The following is a 21,892-nucleotide window of genomic DNA, read 5'->3' on the forward strand; positions in this document are numbered from 1 at the left end:
GAACAATTGAAATTCCCACTTTAGCGCACTTTGCCTGACATAATCAGGTAACTTTGTCCGTAATACTACAATACTCATAGAATTCGTAAACGGCATCATTCAGCGCGTAAAAAGCAGGCTCTTAAACCAATCGTTTCCCACTCGAAGAAACGTAGCTGCATTAATTGCCAGGTTGCAAAACTGACTCAAACAATTAAATTGTTCGTAGGAATGTACCTGTCCAATCATTTCCGATTCATTCTTCGTTGTTCTTTGCATGAAATTAGAGGAAAAAACAAGTAAAATTTTCAGTTGGAAGTGCAGTTCTACTGCTAAAAGTGCAATTTGTGAGATGCAATTTGACAACATTGAGATGTATTTATGTTCTTTCGTACGGGAAACGAAGAATCGCGTGAATAATTAAACGAAGAGGAGGTTTTCTGGGATAAAATCTGCTCAGTGAGAACGATGACGAACTGCAGTTTAACGCTCCACCTTGACTTTGACTCATCGGCGAATCAACCCGGCCGTAAATCTTGACCCGACTCGGATTGAAGTGCATCGCCGCAACTCATTAATCAATAATAATAAATCAATAATAATCGATCAGCAGCGTCCGGCCGGCCGGCCGGTGGAATCCGAAAACAAATAAAAACTCGCATCAAACTCTCTCCGCGGCGACCGAGGGAGAGAAAATAAAAATTAATGTAAACGCGAAAGCCTTATCTGCGCTGATAACGCAGAGGCTAAAAATAATGATAAAAGGGCGAATCACCACTGGAAAAATAACGTAACTGCATTTTAGGATGAGCTCTATCCAACAGTGGCGTGGCGTGAATTGCGATGTATCGATTGTTCTGCCATTTAAACCTATGGTAAAGAATCGATTATTAAAGTTTTCGCTACGAACACTGTTTATCGATCTTTTTCCATAGGTTTAAATGGCATAACAATCGATTTATCGCAATTCACGCCACGCCACTGCTCTATCCACCGTACAACACCGTGCTATATGAGGTTCATGCGCGGGTGGAGTTGAGCTCTTAAGTTAACGCGGAGATGAGTTCATCGCTCCTGTAACGAAAAGACGTATCTTGATTTCCGAGTAAGCCCTGGAAAACAAGAAGTTGGGCGAACGGTAAGGCTCATTTTAAAGTGCACTTACGTGTTTTTGTGCGATTGGGGATGATTTGTTGGGAGACACGTATGAATAATTCGAGTCGAGGCAGCCGCGGTGGCTGATAAATTATTTATGATGCGGGGACGCGGTGACAAAGCTTATTATTAAGTGAAAAAATGAAAAAGAAAATAATAAAGAATAATGTAGCGGCTGAGAAAAGCGAGAAAAAACCGAACTAAACTGACAACTCGTCGTTTTCCCGACGAAGGGACGTAACTAAATTCCAAGGTTGCAAAATTGACTTCAACAATTGTATTTTTACCAGTGGTATTTCGGACATTTCAAACTAAAAATTTCACAAATGTTATCTCTAATCTCCCGTAAAAATCAGGAGAATTTTGGACAAAAATTGCACACGTACATTCTTGTCCGAAAATTTTCCTAATTTTTACAGGAGATAGAGAAAAATCAGCGAAACTTTCAGTTTGAAAGGCCCAAGATACTTCTGGTAAAAATGAAATTCGTGAGGGGAAATTTGGCAACGTTGAAATGTAGTTACTTTTTTTTGGCGAGGAAACGACAAACTGATATCCCAGCGGTGGTGATATTTGCAAAAGTAATGATGAAGAGCGACTGACTTTCATTCGAATCAACGGGTACCTTGAGAAATAGGGCTGATGTAGACAGAAGACACAGATAACTATAAAACTATGAAACCACGACCGATGAACTATGAACTATGGCTTATAAAACTATGAAAACCGGCCAAAAAGCACGTTGAACATGTTCAACGAAAGAAAGACCGGCACAACAAGGCATCCACCTCTGAAATACTTGATTTTCCCGTAATTTTTCGAGAATGCAGACGCAGAGCATGAAAACGTCCTCCATAGAATACCGAATATTGCACTAAAAATTAAGATTAAGGACGTTCCACTTAAAATATCTCGGGCATTATTTCACGAAATACTACAGCCGTGCTAAGGAAGAACGCCGTATGAGCCTTCAGACGTTGCCAAATTTTCTCTGATACAAACAAATTTTTCCGGGAAACTTCCGAACAGTTTTCTTCCAATTTTGTACAGAATTATGTCCTCAATTTAATCTAAACTATCTGCAAACTGTAGGGGAAAATATTCATAACTGCCATGAAAAATTGAGGCACTGAATGCGAAAAGGGCACTCCTCGGTTACAGTTCTTCAGAGTCTCCTCTAATATTTCATTCATTGTAAAGTGCAAGTTTCATTCATGCAAGTGAATGCATCCATATCGCTAAAAAATTTACTGAATATTCCTTACGATTCTACAATTTTCTAAGGAAAGAATTCTGGATAATCACCCATTAAAGACTTCTCCAAGGGATTAATTAGCAACAGAGATTCTGAAACACCGCAATCGAGAAGTGCCCTTTTCGCATCCAGTGCCTCAATTGTTATTTAACCGGGAGACATAAGGCAGTATTCAAACGTTCATACGGCGCACAGTGGATCGAGTCAACTAAAAGGGTCGGACGTTGAATCTTGGACCAAAAACTGCGAATTTTTATGTTTATTTCGTCACTCTTTAAACTAAAAGGAGTGCCTCTTGAAGAAAATTTCACGAGAAAACCAATGGTACCACTTTTAGAACCTCAAAGTATTGTATAAACGGAGTTATATGCGTTTGAAGTTTTCAAATTTTGTCCGACCTCTCCTATTTACTCGATCCACTGTGCGGCGTTTTTCCATAGCGAGACAGTAAATATTTCAGAACCGCGGAGGCACAGAGCAGTTTGGCAAGCGTGTCGTGAACGTCAAAATCTACCTACCACTGAAGATGGTTATAAAAACATTCGACGGAGCCGAGGGCTTTCTGGTGACAGGTGTCTCGATGGAAGGCTGAAAGGGTTTAAGTCGTCTTTCCACGATGAACACGTCTTTTCGTCGCGCCTCTGACGTAAGGGCGCATCTCTTTTTTCACACGAGCCCTGCAACGCATAGGGTTAAACGGAGAACAGGGCTCACAAGGGTATCGAGCTACGCTCTCGCGTCTTAAAGGGGGAGGGGGGTTCTTCCCGTTGTAAAGGAACGTTTCATCGAAAGAAGGCAAATTCAGACAATTTTGAGCACAGATGTTTTTGGACCTGCTCCCCACTCACTGTTTGAGAGGAGCAGACCATTAGTGTTGGATCTTTATGGTATTCGAACTGTTACTTCTAAAAGGGAACATTTCAATTCCCAGATGAGCCCCGGGTTACGTAAGAATACTCGCGTTGTAGGGCTCGGGAATAACTCGCTTATTTAGTATCTGATTTTAAAATGGGCCAGCTGCAAGAGTTACAGGGTCGAGTTTGATGGTTGAATTTTAAATTTCAGAGGAAAAATTAGATCAAAACGGTTTCGATTTCAAATTTCTCTGACAAGCACCTGGGTCGTGTTTCCTAAAAGGGGACCAAATAACATCAGCTGGGGTAAAATTTCATCGAATTATTAATTAGATCATCGTGACAATTTTTCTTAGCTTTGGGGGCTTGCTCTCTTCAATAAAACCAGGATGTCTAAAAATCGGTACTTTTTCAGTACTTTCCCAAGAAATTCAGTGCTTTTTCGGTACCTCCATTTGAGGAAAAATTCCGGACCTTCTTTTGGAATTTCCTTAGTACCTCCGGACCGCCCTTCAAAAATAGGAACTGTTCCCGGATTATCCGAAAAATTCCGGACTAGTAGACGCTTTGAGTTGCGGAATGCACTACCTTGCGGAATTTCCGCACTTTTACAGTACTTCCGGACCGCACTGGAAAAAAAAAACCACATTGGATCTAGAGTCCAGACTCTTGAAAACATTAACAAGAAAAAATGCTCTTGGTTCAACCGGATTTTTGCTTGAATCAAAACGTAATCCGCTTAAATTAAGAGGCTTGGCTCTTGATTTAAGCTAGGTTCTGATTGAATCAAGAGTACTTTTCCTTGTCGATGTTTTTAAGAGTCTGGACTCTAGATCCAATGTGTATTTTCATCCAGTGCGCCCTTAATAACAGGAACTGTTTCCGGACTAGGAGACACCTGATAAAACGACAGTTGTAACCCCCGATTATGCGTTCATTCGTTGCACGAAGCCCACCCGGGCGTCCCGGTGCGATCGGGTGAATGCGTCGCGATGCCGGCCACGCGGTGAACCCAGGCGTCGCGACGCCGGCACGGGAAATCCAGTTCGAACCAGAAAGTGAGGAGCCGGCGGCCGCAGATACAAAACGTGGGATGGAAAACTGAAGACGAGCGTTATTCGGCGTCGCGTCCGGCCCCGACGCACAGTGGAACGAGCTAATCGAAGAAGACGAACATGAAAATTGTGGCTAAAATTTCAAATTTTGATGTTTATTTCGTCACATTTTAAATTTCAAGGGGTGTTCCTGGAGGAAAATTTTACGAGGGAACCAATGGGACCACTTTTAGAAGCTCAAGGTTTTGTATAAACGGAGTATTATAAAGCGTTGAAAGTTATCAAATTTTTTCCGACCTCTCCTATTGACTCGATCCACTGTGCGGCAATGCGGCATGGTGGTTAAAAGTGGAGGCCGGTTTCGGATGTGCACCTGCTGACGTCACGCTTATCGTCACTCGTCTAGTGTAAGGGCCAGTGGCGTGGCGTGCTTTGCGATTTATCGATTGATCGGTCATTTAAACCTATGGAAAAGCATCGATAAACAGGGTGTTCGCAGCGAACACCTCGATAATCGATTATTGACCACAGCTTCGAATAGGGAAATATCGATAGATCGCCACTGGAAAGGGCGTATCTCGATTTCCACCTGACCTGAGTCCTGCTGCCGTGATAGCGGGAGAGAGCGGTAAGTGCAAAAATGAAGTTTTGAATGAATGGGCTTTCTAGCGTCTGAGCGATAAATTTTATTGAAATAAGTTTCCGTTCTTTGTCAAATTCCCACCAATCATCCGAAAGACTGTCAGAAATCGTTTGAACAATTAAAAGTCGACCAATTTTCGACAATCGACTCACAACAAACACATTCTTAGGTTAGAAATTAGAGGGCGGTAGCGACCAGCGCGCGTTGACGCCTACAAACCTAAGGGGATACTTCAAGCATTGCGCAATGCGTGAAGTATCCCCTTAGGTGTGTAGGCGCCAGTCTATGTTTAGCGCTGCCGTTCCATTCTGTGTTAGGCTCTAATATTTAACAATTTGAAAATTTGGCAACAAAGATGGCGTCGGGACGGACATCATCCAAAACTTCTGAAAAAAATTGAGCGTTACTTTTATGCCAAAACGCAACTTTTTAACACTAGCCATCTGGAATTTCGAAAAAAGTTCAATAACGGTCCACTCTAAGCGGTACTTTACTGGAAAGCACTGTTTTCATTGGCTCCCTGGAGGATTAACGCCATTTACGACACAGCTGTTTTGCCTGAGACTACGTCATTTTCTGCATTTTTACGGCTTTCAAATATGTCTCGTTTTCATAAAATTGAGACGAATCTTGCTATTTTAGCGATTTCATCGAAAAAAGATTAGACGAATTTACTCGATTTCGAAAATTTGACACTTATTGATCTCTTCGCCATCACGACAATGTATTGCAGGCCCTTGGTTTTTCGCGTGTAATTCAGTTTTCCACTTTTGAGAATATTTTTTCCGGAGCTTTCTCATATGTCTCGTTTTCATGCAAAGGAGACACATTTTACTGTTTCGGCCATTTCAGTGATTCCATCGAAAAGAGATTAGACGAGCCTAGGAGGAAACTTGATTTCGAAAATTTGAGACTCACGGTTCTTTCTGATATCACGGCAGAGCAGTGTGAGGCCTCTAAAATATACTGCACTGGAAAAAAAAAACACATTGGATCTAGAGTTTAGACTCTTGAAAACATTGACAAGAAAAAATACTCTTGATTCAATCAAATTTTAGCTTAAATCAAAAGGAAATCCGCTCAAATTAAGAGGCTTGGTTCTTGATTTAAGCGAAAATCTTGATTGAATTAAGAGTATTTTTTTTGTCAATGTTTTAAGAGTCTGGACTCTAGATCCAATGTGTTTTTTTCCAGTGTGTCGCTGTGTATGAGATTCTGAGGAAGCTTTTAATAGAGCACTAACGTTGACCGACGTCGAAGTGGCAACTCACTTAACCATTGCGGAGAGACGAGAGACGACCCCTTCCCTGTCCCCGGCGCACTCTGTCCACTGCATTCGGAGCTTTTCCGACCCTAGACGACGTGAATGACGTCATGAAGGGCGGAAACGGTCGCAGTTTAAACAATGAAATGCCATTATACCCCTAGACGACGGCGAAGCTCGCGCTCGAGGTACCTCGGCGTTGCCACATTTTGCGATGAAATTCACAAATTTGCATCGAGTGAACGTAGAAAAATGCGTGATGTGGCAATGATGACGTCGCTCTTCTTGTGGGATCAACCCGCTTTGAAACTTGTCCGGCGAAACAATTGAATCTTCCCTTCGAGGCGTCGGGTAATACCTGGGGATCACGGCGAAGCGCGTTTTACGATAGATCGATTGATCTTCCATTTGAACCTATGAGAAAGAATCGATTATTACAGTGTTCCAGTGGCGTGGCGTGCTTTGCGATATATCGATCGATCGGTCATTTAAACCAATGGAAAAGTATCGATAATCAAGGCGTTCGCAGCGAACACCTTAATAATCGATTATTTACCACTGCTTCAAATAGGGAAATATCGATCGATCGCGAAGCACGCCACGCCACTGCTGAGTGTTCGCGACGAACACCTATTCATAGTCGATTCTTTGCCACAGCTTCAAATGGGAACGTAATCCATCGAACTTCTTCACTCATTCAAGAATACTCGAAGAGAATTTCGAGGAGATATCTTTAGTAGTTTCCTTTGAAAACCAAAATTTAACATATTAAATATTTTATAATCGCCAATAGAGATAAAGGAAGCGCTGGATACAGAAAAGGCACGTATTGGTTGTAGTGTCTCCAAATTTCTACTGAAGTTTAATTCATTATGATTAAAGCAAATGTATGTGTGTAATTTGTTGTAGCTCTCACTGTATATCCTTTGTGATTTTACAGTGCAGACGAAAAATTTCAGAAAATTCACCAAATATTTTCCTCTCGAAAATAAAACGAGCACGGGGGCTTCTGTAACACCGCAACCAAGAAATGCCCTCTCTGCACCTGACGCCTCAAAACTTTTCCGACATCAGCTGTCGATACACGATAGGTTATACACTATAACAGGTCAAAAATGGGATTGTTACCTTACACGCACATTTTCAAACGAATCGGAGTTTTCTCTTACCTGAAACAAAATGAAAAAAAAAAACAATATATTAATTTCGAGTGTGAAAAAATAATTAAAAAACATGCAGAATTAATAACCCCTAAGATCATATTTGAGAGGAATTATTGTAGAGGCAGTGCGTCTATGAAGAATTCTTGCAAGAAACAACTGCAAGAATAATTATCACACCATTGGAATGCACTTGTCGTGAAGGAATGACGTCAATAATGGACGATCCTTGCGGTTGAGGCTGGAGACGAATAATTAAGTAAATATATCGTATGAATTACACAATTCACCTGGCAGTAAAATAAATGCTGCCGTGTACAAATGCACGTGACAAATCGAATGACTGGACTGAGCCTTGAACTTCTTTTCTTGCAATGACAATAAATTCAAAATTAACAGTGTCAATTCAACACTGCGTTCTATCCATGTAAAATGTAAATACATCAAAACAATCGATACTTCTCGAAGTGCACTGAGATTATTTTTTGTGGATTTGGATACTAATGGAGAAAGACTGAGTTATCAGTTCAGCCCCAGAAATGATCCCTGGAATTTTTATGAGTACTAAACGCACAAAGATTCGTCTGAAGTAACAGAATAGGTAAAAGCGATGGCCTACATAAATGAATAGTAGCATCCAAGCACCACGAATTTACGCGAACATTTTGATCGGATCTCCGCTGTAAATGTGAGTTTATTTTGCCTAAATCGTAAAATTTGGGTAATCAATTATATTTAGTGGAGGAGGTTGTGGGAAATGATAATTTAATAATGATAACTTCAATATCACTGAGAGACCCACGACATTTGTACGTATTTATGTTAAAAGGAACTATAAGCACAGGGCTTGCGTGCAACTTAGTTCCTTTTAACATAAATACGTCCATTTAAGTACGGACGAGTGATCTTTAGGCCGGTTGGTTTCGATCACCCGGATTTTTTCTGCGATTCTTCTAGCTGCATGTATACTTAAGCTTGTAAATTCGGTGATAAAATAGCTTAAACACGGAATTTTAAAGCAGGTCATATCACGATAAGAGTTAGAGTAGTGAACGGTTGAAAAAAGTTTTATCGTTTACGGTTTGTCATGCTGAGTTGCAAGCATGCTGGAAGGTTCCTTGGACACAAAAAACACTAACACACGAAATGGTCTCCTGGGGCACACCGGGAAACATTCAACACAGAGATGGTGATCATCACTCCAGAGCTTACTCCTGGTGCTAGAAACTCCCCGGGGACCTATACTAAACCTTTTGTGAAACAAAGGCTAGGATAGGACCGAAATGATTAGATAAGGCGTTTTGGTTCACACCTGCAGCAGACAATGGGAGTTCAATTTATCAGAGCTGGGGTAACTTCTCGTAAGATGAGAACATTTAAACAATGGACCGCTGGGGGAATTGGGGAAAGACCATCAGACCAGTTGAGAATTACAGCAAGTCAAGATATATTTTAGCATTAAAATTTCTTCAAAAATAAATTAAAAATGTATAAAAAGCGAAAAATCAACCTATCGACGGTGAAACTACCAAACCACGTATCTCGGTTTGCGACGTCGCAGACTTCCTGTCATACTTTATTTTTTAAATGAAAAGCTACTTAACGTCCAGTCTTGAAAATTTCCGTGATTTTTCCTCTTCGTGCGGAGAAAATTCTGTGAAAATTTCGAGGAATGATATTGATTTGGTCTACTTCAAAAAAATAAAATGTGAGCGGAGATTTTTAAACACCGCAAACGAGATACGTGGTTTGGTAGTTTCACCGTCGCTTTAAGGCAGGACTTAGCGTTTACAATTTTTACAGAAATCAGTGACTTTCAACTTCTTTTTCAGCGCCGCCCTCAAGGAACTGCGAAGAAAAGGGTTTATTCCCTGTGATGAATCCGATTATTTTCAGCGCATTTCATGGGAGACAAAATACACTACGATTTTCACTACGAGATTTCTAAAGGAGCATTTACTAAATGGCTTAGGCTGATTTATGGGAAAAAGCATGATAATTTCAACTGTACTCCTGGCTGATTTTGGCACTACGTCAGGGCCGGGTTTAGGGGGTGGCCACGTAGGCCGCGGCCCATGGCGGCAAATTTAGAGGGCGGCAAATGTTGTAATTTTTTCAAATGGAAATATCAAGAAATAAATCTGATTCAGAAAAAAAATTCCAAACGAGAGAGGGCGAAAAAATCTCTCATTTTCTGAGAGTTAAAGAATAATAATTTCTAATTTGTTCGTCTTCCGGTGATACAAGAGACAGCGCCTTTCATTAGTTAGTTGAGGGAGAAACCAAACACGCGATTTGGTCTGGAGCGGCGCGGCGCAGAGAGCAATGATGACGAGGACTCGAGATGGAAAGGAGAAGCCCTCGGCGTGCCGGTTAGTATGACACACATATTAGCGCCTGCAAGTCTCCATGAATACTTTACGCATTGCGTCAAACGTAGTGCGGTTAGCAGCGATTGGCGTGAAGCGCATAGTGCCTGCAAGACTGCATGGATACTTCACGCATTGCGCCAAACACAGTGCGGTTGGCACGGTGGCGGAAATTAAAATCATTAACCACATCCGTGTTTATTCTTTCATAATTTTTTTGTTCTTTCCTTATAAATGAAAGGTCTCGCCTCGTCCACACAAAAATAGGTTTATAGAACTTAATTTTCGCGCAAAGTTCCGTAAACTTTTGCTAGTGTTGACAGGGTTTTCACAACAATGTGCCCAACACGAGTAAACGCGTTTCAAAAATTTTTGAAACTTCTTGGCTTTGTTTTCCCCGCGAAATAGTATGGACCCAGCACCATTTCTCCACCTTGTTACATACAGTTCGGGCCACTTCTTAGTGTTTTTTTTTTTTTTTTTTTTTTTTTTTTTTTTTTTTTTTTATTTATTCAAGGAAATTTAGGGATATTTCCTTCAAATTTTTCATAGAATTCCATTTGAAATTTGATTTAAAGCATGTGAACATTTCAAAGAAAAATACTCACGACTTCCACCCAAAATCAATGTTTTACTGCGGGAAATTTGACAACTCCCGAAGACTCATGCGGTGTTTTTCTTAGCACGGCAGTATATTGCAAGCCCTTGGTTTTCGCGTGAAATTCACTTTTCCATTTTCAAGAATTTTTTCCAGGGGTTTCACATTTTCAAAAATTTGTGATTCAAGTGGTATATCCTTTCGAAAATCCTCGAATTCATGATGCCTTTTTTCGTATTTAAGTACAAACGCGTCCATCCCTCCGGCAAGCGACGGGATTTGAAGGCGGGATTGGCGGAGCGTATCTGGGGCACCCTACTTTAGGGGGGGGGGGGGGTTGAGGGGGGATCCAGGGCCCGGCATGACGCCGAGAACCGAGAGGACGGCGAGGAAATTCTACAAATTTACGAGGGCCGCGTCGTTTCCGCCGACAGCGAGAAAACAAGGGGCGCCCTCCGGCCCCGCCTGCGCCTTTCTTTTCTTCCCGCCCCGAAACTTTTCTCCCAGGACTTACCGACTTCCATCGAGATTAGAATAAATTAAGCCAGGATGACCCTTTAGCACCGAGTTCTACTGCAGGATGTTGCATTGACGGCCGAAAATGAACAGGTCATTCTCAAGAAGGCTTTCAAAAATCGAAAAGTGAGTTTAGAGACAAAATATTTTAGAGACCAAGCATACTAAGAATCGAAACAATTTCATTAGGAGCCAGAACAACAACTGGATTATATCTTGCAATTCGAAACTACTATCTCTGGCTCCTCTACAAAAGCATATTTTGCAGAGGAAAACTAATGGCATATATATTGTTTCTATAAAATGAGCCAAAAATAGTGGTTCCTAATTGCAAAATATGCTCCAACTGTGGAGCTTAATGTGGTTCCAAAAAAGCGTTTGTCAAAGCGCAGAGTGAACGCCGCATAGTGGAAGGAGTTAATGAGAGTAGTCGGACACATTTTGGAAAAACGTAGCTATAATAGCTTTGACTTAGAACTTTGATGGGCTATTTTAAAAAATCTGCGATCCGGAGTGCAATGGTTTTTGAGTTTCGTTAAGTTTTGGCGGAGGTATCATAAAAAAACGCAAAATGTGAACGGGTTCGTGTAAGATACTGTAGCGGCTCCCATTCTGTTGAAAATTTTGATTATTAGTTTCATCAATGTATCGCTGTGCACATGTTGAGAAAATGCAATTAAAAGAACAATCTATTCTTTATTTTATCAACTTAAATAATTCAAAAATGTTCGGTTGGAGATCTCTATAGCCTTGACGGGGTCGCCAACGCTCCTAGTAATGCTGTGAAAGAGAAAATAGTATTTTCCGATTTACGGTAGGGTGATAAGTTAAAATTCGAAAATTTAAAATAACTTCAGGACTGAAACATTATAAAAAGTGTGAAAAAATCGTAGGAGGTCATTGAAAGATGAAGTCCAATTCACCCCCTTCCTTTTTCCATGGAATATTAATTTATACAGAGAGAAAAAGTTACCCGCGAAAATCTGCCGGCAACGGGCGCGAACCGCAACCCCCGAACAAACATGGACGAAAGGAACGACGAAGAGAAAACTCAACCCCGCGCGATAGCGAGGAGGGCGCGGACAAGACCGGTGAGTGGAAGGGGGGGGGGGGCAACAACAGCAGCCTCATCGAGGGCCTTGTAATGAGCGCGAGTTGCGCTTTACCGCATTTCGGTCGGGCGTACAATTTTCCGGCCGGGGAAAAAGGCAAAAACAAAAAAGGGGATAATGATGAATCGAGTCAGGAAGACAAATCGGGAGCCCGTGACGTCAGCGCCGCGGGAGGGTGGGGGTGGAAAGGTGAGGGCAGGGGGTTGATCGCAGGCTTCCACCTCGGCGCGCGGCGTTGCCGAGCCGGCGCCGAATCCGCGGGTTTTGAGGTTAGGTCGTCGGCGCACGATAGTCACAGAGGTCAGACATGAAGTTTTCCCACTGTAATGGAGATTTTGCATGTGTGAGGAATTTGCGATTTGACTGTTGATTCTTACGTAAAAGTTCGCGAAAAACACGATGGTGCCACTGGTTTTCTCTGAAATCATCTCTCAAGCTCAAAAAAGTTCTCAAAAGGAGGCCAAAATGGAGGGAACATCCCACGCCATCCTGAGAGGCCACCTCTACATCAAGACGAGCTCTCCATGCAAAGATAGGGATCAAATACATTAGCAGGGTTGCCTGCCTGTCAGTTTTAGAGTCCCCAAATAAGGTGGAAGCCCTGTCAATGTATTTGCTCCCTATGTTTGCATGGAGGGTTTGTCTTGATGTAGAGGTGGCCTCTCAGGATAGCGTGGGATATCCCCTCCATTTTGGCCTCAACTTGAGAGCTTTTTTTGAGCTTGAAAGTTGATTTCGGAGAAAACCAGTGGCACCATCGTGTTTCTCGCGACTTTTACCTAAGAATCAACGGTCAAATCGCAAATTCCTCACACATGCAACATCTCCATTGCAAATTATGACGTGACTTTTGTCAAATTTTAGATTTGAAGGGGTGTTTTTTGCAGATAACGTTACGAGAAACTGATTGGAACCTTTTTTAAACCCTCAACGTTTGGTATTAACGAAGCTTTTGAAGTTTCCAAATTTTGTCTGACTTTCCCATAAATTCATCCCTTTGAGCGGCGGGGTTCGTGCACGATCCGCGCGGCGCGAGGTGAAACGAGGCCAGGTAAAAATCGATGCACATTTGTAACCCCGCCGAGCCGGGGAGAACCGCGTAACTGCGAGGGGGTTGTCGTTGAAGATAAGTGGTTTTGCGGCCCGCGCCGCGGTATGAAGTTGAAGCACATTTTCCCGCTAATGCCTCCTCTGTTTCCCATATTCCGAGTTCGTCGAGTTCCCGCCCTTCCCGCACGCATGATAATATCCTCGTTAACGCGTTGCCACGTCATCGCGGATAGCGGTATCCAGCGTGACGTCACTCGTTGGAACCTACCCTGAATACCTAGCTCGTTCATACCGGGAACAGTACGTATCGAAGATCCCGCACTAGCAATCTACTGTGCTGGTTACACGCTCAAATTCCCATCAATTTCCGATCAAATGGTGACTGGTGCGCACCATCTACCATCAAATTTCTGTGGCCTGCAAAAATTTGATGGTAGATGATGGAACTGTGGGGCTCATTCTTCATCTGATTTCCACACAACCGTGCTTATTTCATGCTTATTTCAATCAACACGCTGTTTTAATTAATTTTACTCATCAATCTAGATAACTCTCGACCGCCATCTTGGTCATCATTCTGATCGGAATTTGACGGAAATTTTAGCGTGTAACCAGGCCATACGTAATGTGATCGGGTGAGGTAAGGATTAAAGTTGGAGGTCAACGCTATTTTTCGCCTGATGGTGGTTGGTGAGCCATTCGTTGAGAGAAAAATCATTCAAAATTTGCCTACTGATGACTGATGAATGTCCAGATGCGCACTTTGTCCGAGAATTTTGCCCACAGGAAATAAGTTTTCGAGACTCTGCACTAAGAATCTAAGCAACGTACTCGAGGGAGGTACAAGCTCAATTCGGAGATCGAAGCTATTTCTTGCATGAAGTTGGTCGATGAGCGAATTGTGCAAAAAATCAAAGAAAAATCGCCTAACAATCAGCAAATTTTTACAAATTAGGTTAGCATTGCTCAACCCTTTGATCATCGGTCATCCGTAAGTGAATCTGAGCGTTGACTTTTGAAAGTAACTTTTACACTTCAGAGAAAGATGACAGTGAAAGCAGGCATCGATTGCCAAAGTGCGGAAACATCGTATCTTCGTTTCTGACGTTGTAGACTTCCTATCATTTATTTTTTCGTCGGAAAACTAATAAATTTACTTTCTTTGAAAACTTCCTTGAAATTTCCTCTCTTTTAGCAGATTATTCTGGATAAGTTTCAAGCTTTAATTAAAGTTGGCTTATTTTACTTTGAAAAAAGAAAATTGGAGGCGAAATTTCGATACACTGCGATAATGATATGTGGTTTCGCACTTTGGCCATCGACATTGTCTCTGTGCTTTATAAGAAGCTGAGACAGTATATATATAGAATGACGAATACACACGTAAATTTGTGTAACATAGGACGTATAGAATGGACCACTAGACAAGGTACGAATTTAAGCGATCTGATACGTGTTCCTTAACCAGAATTTCACGTAGAAAACGATTCACACAACGATAATAACTTAAACCAACTCCTAACGAAGATATTAACGTTTTTATTTCACATTGGTCACGAGGAATTTGAACTGCCGGCTCACAAGAAACTCAAAGCTCTACGTGAGTCGAATCGCTCACTACAACGGTTTCAGCAAGCTTCTCAATCGAGCAATGTTCATTTCCCACCATGTGTTGTTCAAACTATTAGCAATTTGCTATAACTGAGCCAAAGCGTCAAGATTGAGGTTGCCAGATTTTTATATCGCAAAGACCGTCATGATCACGTTTAGCGCGCGATATGAATCACGTAGAGCATTGAGTTTTCATGAGCGGGTGGTTTGAATTCACGCATCAAGAATCATTAAATATCTTCGTAAGGAGTTAATTTCGGTGATTTTCGTTGTTTGCATCGTGTTTTACGTAAAATTTTGGTTAAGAAACATGTATCAGAATGCTGAAATTCGTACCTTATCTAGTGGTCCATTCATAGTCAGCCTTTATAAAGTTACCAGTCTCTTCCCCTCAGAAAATAAAACGGAAGCGGAGATTTGGAAACACCGCACATGGGTTTCGCGTTTCGGCAGTTTCACCGTCGCTATGGTTTACATTGTGATTAAAGGATAAGGAAAGGAAGGTTTAAGGATCTAGTATAACAGCATAAAAGAGACAATTTGTGCAACCCTCTCGTGAGCTTCAACCGTATCACATCGGAGGAATATTCTTGCGAGGTATTGACATGATTTGTCATTGTCAAAAATTGAAATTCGAGATGAACAATTTTTAAAATGTTCAAATATTTTAAGGTATACAATCCTCTGTATTTAATGCTTTTTGCTGTGGTAAGTTACAACAATCCCTTGCAGGGATCTATGGATTTTTCTACCCTCGTGTATTTCAACCATATTACATTGGAGGAATATTCTTGTGAGGTATTGAAATGATTTGTCATTATCAAAAATTGAAATTCCAGATGAACAATTGTTCAAATGTTTAAATATTTTAAGGTATACAATCCTCTGTAATTAATACTTTTTGCTGTGGTAAGTTACTGCAATCCCTTGCAAGGATCTATGGATTTTTGAAGTTTTACTGATGAATTATATTCGAGATTTGTAAATATTGTCACTTGTATGTTACCATATTGTAGCGCTCCTCAAAAGCTTCCTCAATCACAAAGCAAACCAAGAGGAGTCTCCAGATCGGAAAGAGCTATTCAAGAAGCGACGGTTAATGCAGTATTTGAACTCAAAAGCGACGCATTTTTTATGACCTTTATGATTTAAAATTATTTTTAAACCTCTCAACTTCACAGAATTTTTTTTTGAAAATTTAGTGGCAATTCGAGTGGGATGATTGTTATCATTTTATTTGAAAACTCCCTTGCGTAGGGACTTCTTTTTCAGAGTTTTGATGAAAATAATTCTTCTTCCGACACAAACTTGATATCGTCGGACGTATAATGAAGTTTGGGCGATCCCAACATTTTATGGAATTGTAAAATCCGATTATCCAAATTTGATTTGGTGATGGGTGGAATGAACCCATTTATGCTGGAACAACGTTCACCTTGAACTATTGAGTTGGTATCTAGACATCTTTTTGTTCAGACGATTTTTGACCTGGTCATTTTTGACAGTATGTGTTGACTGAATTTCCCTCATTCTTATCTGGCCCACGCTCTCATTCCTGGAAAAAGCTTATAATAAAATATTGAGGAGCCTCTCCCTTGATACAATTCTTAGAAACCATTCACAGAATATTTTCTTTATTCATACTTGTTTACGCCAAGTCAGCACTTTCCTCGGGAAAAAATACCTTTATTTTCCGAAAGAAAAAGTGGGACTTTGCTTTTTCCTGGAAAGAAAAATCGGTAATGGAACTTTGGCTGTAGACAACCTCGTTCTCGGCAGTGTTGCCATTCGGAAAAGGCCTTGATCATCTGAGAAGGGACATAATGTTTGGCATGCATTTTTGACCCGAAATGGAAACACCGTTTTACAGGAAGGAGGGTTTTTGTAGTCGATTTTCTGCCCTGTATCTTGATCTAAAGCAATGAACACATTGCTGCCATTTTAGATGAAGAATTGTGGGAGTATTTAAAGATAAGTTGAGAAGCAAATGAGAAGTGAGTGATTTTTACCTGAGGAGAAAAGAGAAAATTGATTTTTTTCTTCTTTGAAGCTTGAAGCTACATTGCCAAGAAATTCAGTTCCTTCTCGACAGAAAACTTCAATATTTTTGCAGTAACTCCATTTGACCAAATTCGAAAAACTTCGTAAATTTGAAAATCTCGCTCGAATGGCAACAAAAACAAATAAAAGTAGCCGCAAAATTTTATCGGTGGTTTAAGGATCTTGCAGGCAAATACCACTCTAAGAATCAAAGTACAGGGGCTTCATTAAAACACACGCGTGGTATGAAGGGAATAAATTCCGGACTTTCTCGCGGAATTTCCGCACTTTTTCGAAGCTTCCGAACCACCCTTAAAAAGTACTCGAAATAGTACTCATTTGAGTACTATAGTAGTAGACACTCCGACCGTGCATTGGTTTTCAGCAGGAAATTCGCGAATCCTCCACAAAATGGCAGCGCTGATTTTGTGCCGTTTCCAATCACAATTTCCCCCGATCGGATAGGCTCGTTCCCGGTTCTGCTATCTAAGCCCCGCGCTTTGCAGACGACAGCTGAAAAGTCGCAAAGCCCCCGCGTCCCTCGCCGTTCCATTGAGCGGAAAAATCGTGATGCAGCTCGTACCAAAAATGAAAGGGCTTGCAGCCAGCGTTATCCGCGCAAACAACATTTGAAAGCTCCCCTGACGTTGGAGCGTACCTCGATTTCCACCTGGACCCTAGTGTCCATATGAAGCCATGCTTTCCGGGGCTCAGGTTGAAATGAATTTACGCCCTTGTAACAGAGGGGCGACGATTTGGGAGGGCGCCGCCTCGAAAGAGTAAATCCGGAGCACAAACATGGCCGTAACGAAGTCGATTTTTTCGCCCGTTGCCCGGTTAGATACAATTAAAAAAATTGAGAATACTTTCAAAATATTTTTTGTATTTCATGTTAAATGTATTATATTTTGCAATAAGCAACCATTATATCCGGCTCCTCCGTAATAGCACCTTCTGCATGGGGAAACCAATGGCAAATATGTTGTTTCTAAAATGAGCCGTAAAATAGTGGTTCCTTATTGCAAAATGTGGCCCACATAATGTTAAGAAGCAAACAGAGATCATTGAACGAAATTTTTAAGAGAAATACTTTTAAAATATTTATGCGATATTCTTATAAAAACATTCATCTTAGAGTATTTGCTAAAATAATCACAAAAACCTTGTGAGGGGAAAAATCTGAAAATGTTCTGTCAGCGTACAAGACAAAGCTTTCATACTTTCCAGCGGGCAGATTACCTATTGAAATTGAGATCTTCGCTTATAGGTGGGTTATGAGTAACATAAAATTTGATTGACATGACCAAGCCGGGAAAACTTTATCGGCAAATTAACGAACGAGAATAGTATCATTATTGATCAAATTTGGCTTCAAAACCCGATTTTGAAAATTTCCAGTAGCACTTTACAAGTGACTTTGATGAATACTCAAGGGCAATGTAACGCGAAATCTATACAGGCGCCTTCATGCAACTATTCGTCCTCCATGGATGTCCATGTTGCCTATTCAAAAAATTGAAGGCGTTTTCACTGCGTTTGCCCGCATAGTGAAATACAAGGCACGCATACTACTAGGTTGGTATTTAAAGCGTTATCGAAGGACCTTGATCGATAAATCCCTTTAAAAGCAATAATAGTTCTCGATCAAGAATCGATTCAACATCGAACTGCCAGGATATTTATGTTTCTAGGGACCTTTGCCATTGCGTGGTGTCTCAATTCTTCCTCCATGCATTGTCGGGGCTTTTGGGCTTAAGTTTTCCTGCAAATTGAAAAATCTAGGTTTTGCCCATGAAATATACTGCCGTGCTAAGGAAGAACACCGTATGAACATTCGAGAGTTGCCAAATTTCCCTCGATAAAACATTTATTTTTGACGAAATTCACCTATTTATAATTTTCCTTGAAACTTTCAGATGTTTTAGATTGAATTGCATACAAAATTACGTGAAAATTTTGGAAACAAATATTCACGATTTTCTCATTACATTCGGTTTTTATCAAAGATATTTGGCAACTTCTGAAGGTTCATACGGCGTTTTTCCTTAGCACGGCAGTATACTCAAACAATGGATATCAACGGTGAAACTACAAAAACGTGTTTCTCGGTAGCCGAAGCTGCAGATTTCCTGTCATTTTTCAGCACGGTTATAGAACACACGAGAGAAACAATTGACCGATTCAAAATTCGAACGCATTAGCGGGCGCAGACAAAAACAAGCAGTTCCAACGCCCAAGCGTTGAAGGCGCTTCTTTGTCAAAGCATATTACTACCAACTTATGTACCCGAAGACTGACGAAGCTGGAATTTAAAGTGGGATTCTTTTACCGCAAAACCTAACCCTTCAAAACTCAGATCGACCGCGAAGACCTGAATTTTCTACAAGCATTTTGTGATGAATTTAGTCGGTGGTGAATGGAAACATAAAGGATTCAGTGTAAATCAGACGACGGAAAGAGCGCGGAACCTCTAAAGCTGGTGCGTCAACGCGATCTAGCGGACAGCGGCGTCGCGACGCCGCGAGGTAGGGCGCGCAGGTCGCGGGGAGCGGGCCGCGTGAAGAGGAGTTCAGCAATGGGGAGGGAAGCGCGGGTCGCGGGGAAGAGAGACGGCCGGCCGCGGTGACATCGGCGCTGGCTGGACCCATATTCACGGCGTGAACGCAGGCAGCGCTAATGTCTCCGCTAACTGGATGGGGTCCTTATTCATTCTCTTGGTCCATGACATAACCTTAAACCTTCCGCTCAATGCCGCAAACAGCTGACGTGTCGATGCTGCGCCAAGAAAATGAACCAATCACAAAGTAGCACAGTAATACGTCACTAAAATGAAGAGATCACGTGACTGTTCGTAATATTTTCAAATCGATCTGAAAGTACTGCCTCGGATATAAGTATTTAAAGCATAAGGAGGCCCTAAAATACTTTAACCAGGTAAAAGTCCGTGCGAGATTGTTATGCTTAAAAGCAAAACATTTCACGAAAACTTTTACGAATACCAGATGCAGAAAAAAATCCAATTTTTCCCGGGTGTACCAGAATGGCGTCATTACCCATAAGGCAAAAGGGCATTAGTATAGTACATGTTACATCGGGGGAGTCGAACGGTTGGAAAGGGCGCATCTGGTACCCAGAAGCGCCCAAATTATACAGTGACGAGTCAATTATAATACTGGAAATGAGATGAAAAAATTAAGTCAAAGCAAATCCTTATGTCAGGATCAAACAGACTGATAAGTAGGAATAATAAGTTTTTAAAAAAGCATTATCAACCAAAATATCATCCACCTGCCCACAAATAATTAAACGATGAAAAAAAATCTTGGTTGACGAGAGAACAGTAAAGACGGGAAAGAAAGAAAGAAAAAAAAAATGAAATAAATAAATTGCATAAATGCTGTGTGGGTTAATTTGTACACAGGTGGTATGAAGATAAAATACAATGAAAATAGGCAGGCATACAACCTCACCGTTGTTCGAAATAATTCAATTTTCACAGGTTTTTTTCCTTTTATTTTATTTGGAGAGAGAGGAGAGACTAGTGACAAGAGAAAAAAACTATAAATAAAATGATTAAATTTGTCGAGTGTCCAACAGTTTTGCTCAATGAATGAAACTGTCTTTGGAATTACTTTTTAACGGAGTCTCAGGAGCAATCTAAAAGAGGAACTATTTAAAATCTTATAAAATAAGTCATCGACAAGTGCTAGGACTAAAAATATTGGATACGTCTATCGAATAAAAGAAGAGTTGAAACTGTTGATGACTATAAAAACAACTGTACAAGTTAGAAATCTAGATTTCTGCAAGCCGAGAGAAGGACGTTTGAAGTGGATCTGAGCTCAGATGAGAGTTTTGCTTCTTTTTTTTTAAGTGAATGGCCAAAGAGTGACCATAGAATGAAACCGGTGGACACCCGGCAAAGGAAAAAAGACAGAAATGAATGAGATTGACGATATATTGATGTGATATAACCATGGTGGCATGGTGTCAGAGGTGCAGATTGACATGCTAGGATTAGGGCAAGCTTTGATCAAAAAACATTAGAATAGCTCCGATAAATTAAAAGCGAGGACGTAAGGCACATAATGCTGAGTAAATACATTTAATAACAATTTAAGTACATGTATGATTGGTAACTATACAATCAAATCAAACTGCTAAAATCTCGAGAATAACAGCAATAAATTTGAGTCTACTTCTTCCAATTTAGACAATAGAGGCAAAACAGATGGTTGATTCACGTCTTGATGGTACTTGTTTTTACATACTAAAAATAATTTTTAAAAAATAAATGAAAATCAAAAAGTGAAATAGAAAAAACTAAAAATACGAAAACTTGGAGAAGAAGGAAATGAAATTGAAAAGAAAACCAAACGAAACATGGGAGTGTGAACTGAATCGGTAAGCTTCGTTTCACGTAGCGATTGGTCGTAAGATGTTTCTCTGATACAGATAAACATGACTGAAAGTTTGCTTAAAAAAGATTTAAATTAGGAGACGCTACATAATTGCAGATGAGGTCAACAGCCCAGAACTAATGCATAATCGCAACATCTAGGTTAAGTCCAAAGATGAGGATGAGGGAGTCTACTAAACGGCAGTCTCCGTATGACTGTGAGACGAAAGGCGTTCCACGTCCACTTCAGGGACCATCAATTCATCTGCGCCTGTATCAGCATACTCAATGGAAGAAGTCTGCGATAACCGCTTACTAAGAGAGCTCTGCTTTCGAAGAACTTCAGCGAGCGATTCACCGTATCGTGCATCTAGCCCCTGGCGGAAAGCATTAACTACTCGAATCTGAAAACAATAACAAAGAACAGACACAATAGTCAACAGCCGAACACTTGAGCAACACTTCATGCTAACAAAAAAAAACATGCTCACTACCAACTCATCGCTTAGGATGCGCATGTGCTTCACCAACTTTCATGTGGGTATATTTCAATTTCAGCAAAATCCACACAAAGCATCTCTAGATCGGTAAGCGTTAATCTACCTCAACCGTGTTTCTTCATCGAAATTTTATGCAAAACACGTTCCTTGTAAATGAGAGCTTAGCATTTACAGTTTAAACTAAAACCAATCAATTCAAAATAACCACTAAAGAGAAAAATCAAAATCAGCGTTGGTTAAATCGGCTTCTGAAAAATCCAACAGACTGAGCAAATTATTTGAGTTTTGTTTTACATACTGCCCCTCTCCTCTGATAAACAAAATTTGTTGAA

The 21,892-nt window shown here is 40.8% G+C and overlaps 2 protein-coding genes across 26 annotated transcripts in view; both read right to left on the bottom strand.

Moving 5' to 3' along the window:
• Window positions 1–21,892, bottom strand: part of LOC109033903 (plasma membrane calcium-transporting ATPase 3) — a 469,278-nt gene that overhangs the window by 181,098 nt on the left and 266,288 nt on the right. The gene's annotated exons all lie outside the window — the stretch shown is intronic.
• Window positions 20,515–21,892, bottom strand: part of LOC140223753 (plasma membrane calcium-transporting ATPase 3-like) — a 310,994-nt gene continuing 309,616 nt past the window's right edge. For 12 of the 14 annotated variants that reach the window (XM_072303319.1, XM_072303317.1, XM_072303325.1 and 9 more), the window contains one exon: window positions 20,515–21,464. In XM_072303319.1, the coding sequence (XP_072159420.1) occupies window positions 21,255–21,464 (210 nt within the window). In that variant the 3' untranslated portion in view covers window positions 20,515–21,254. The remainder of the gene's footprint in view (window positions 21,465–21,892) is intronic. The other 2 variants (XR_011900358.1, XM_072303330.1) reach the window with 2 other exon arrangements.

This window comes from Bemisia tabaci, chromosome 8 (genome assembly GCF_918797505.1).
Source record: "Bemisia tabaci chromosome 8, PGI_BMITA_v3".
In the NCBI taxonomy this organism is placed as follows: Eukaryota; Metazoa; Arthropoda; class Insecta; order Hemiptera; family Aleyrodidae; genus Bemisia; species Bemisia tabaci.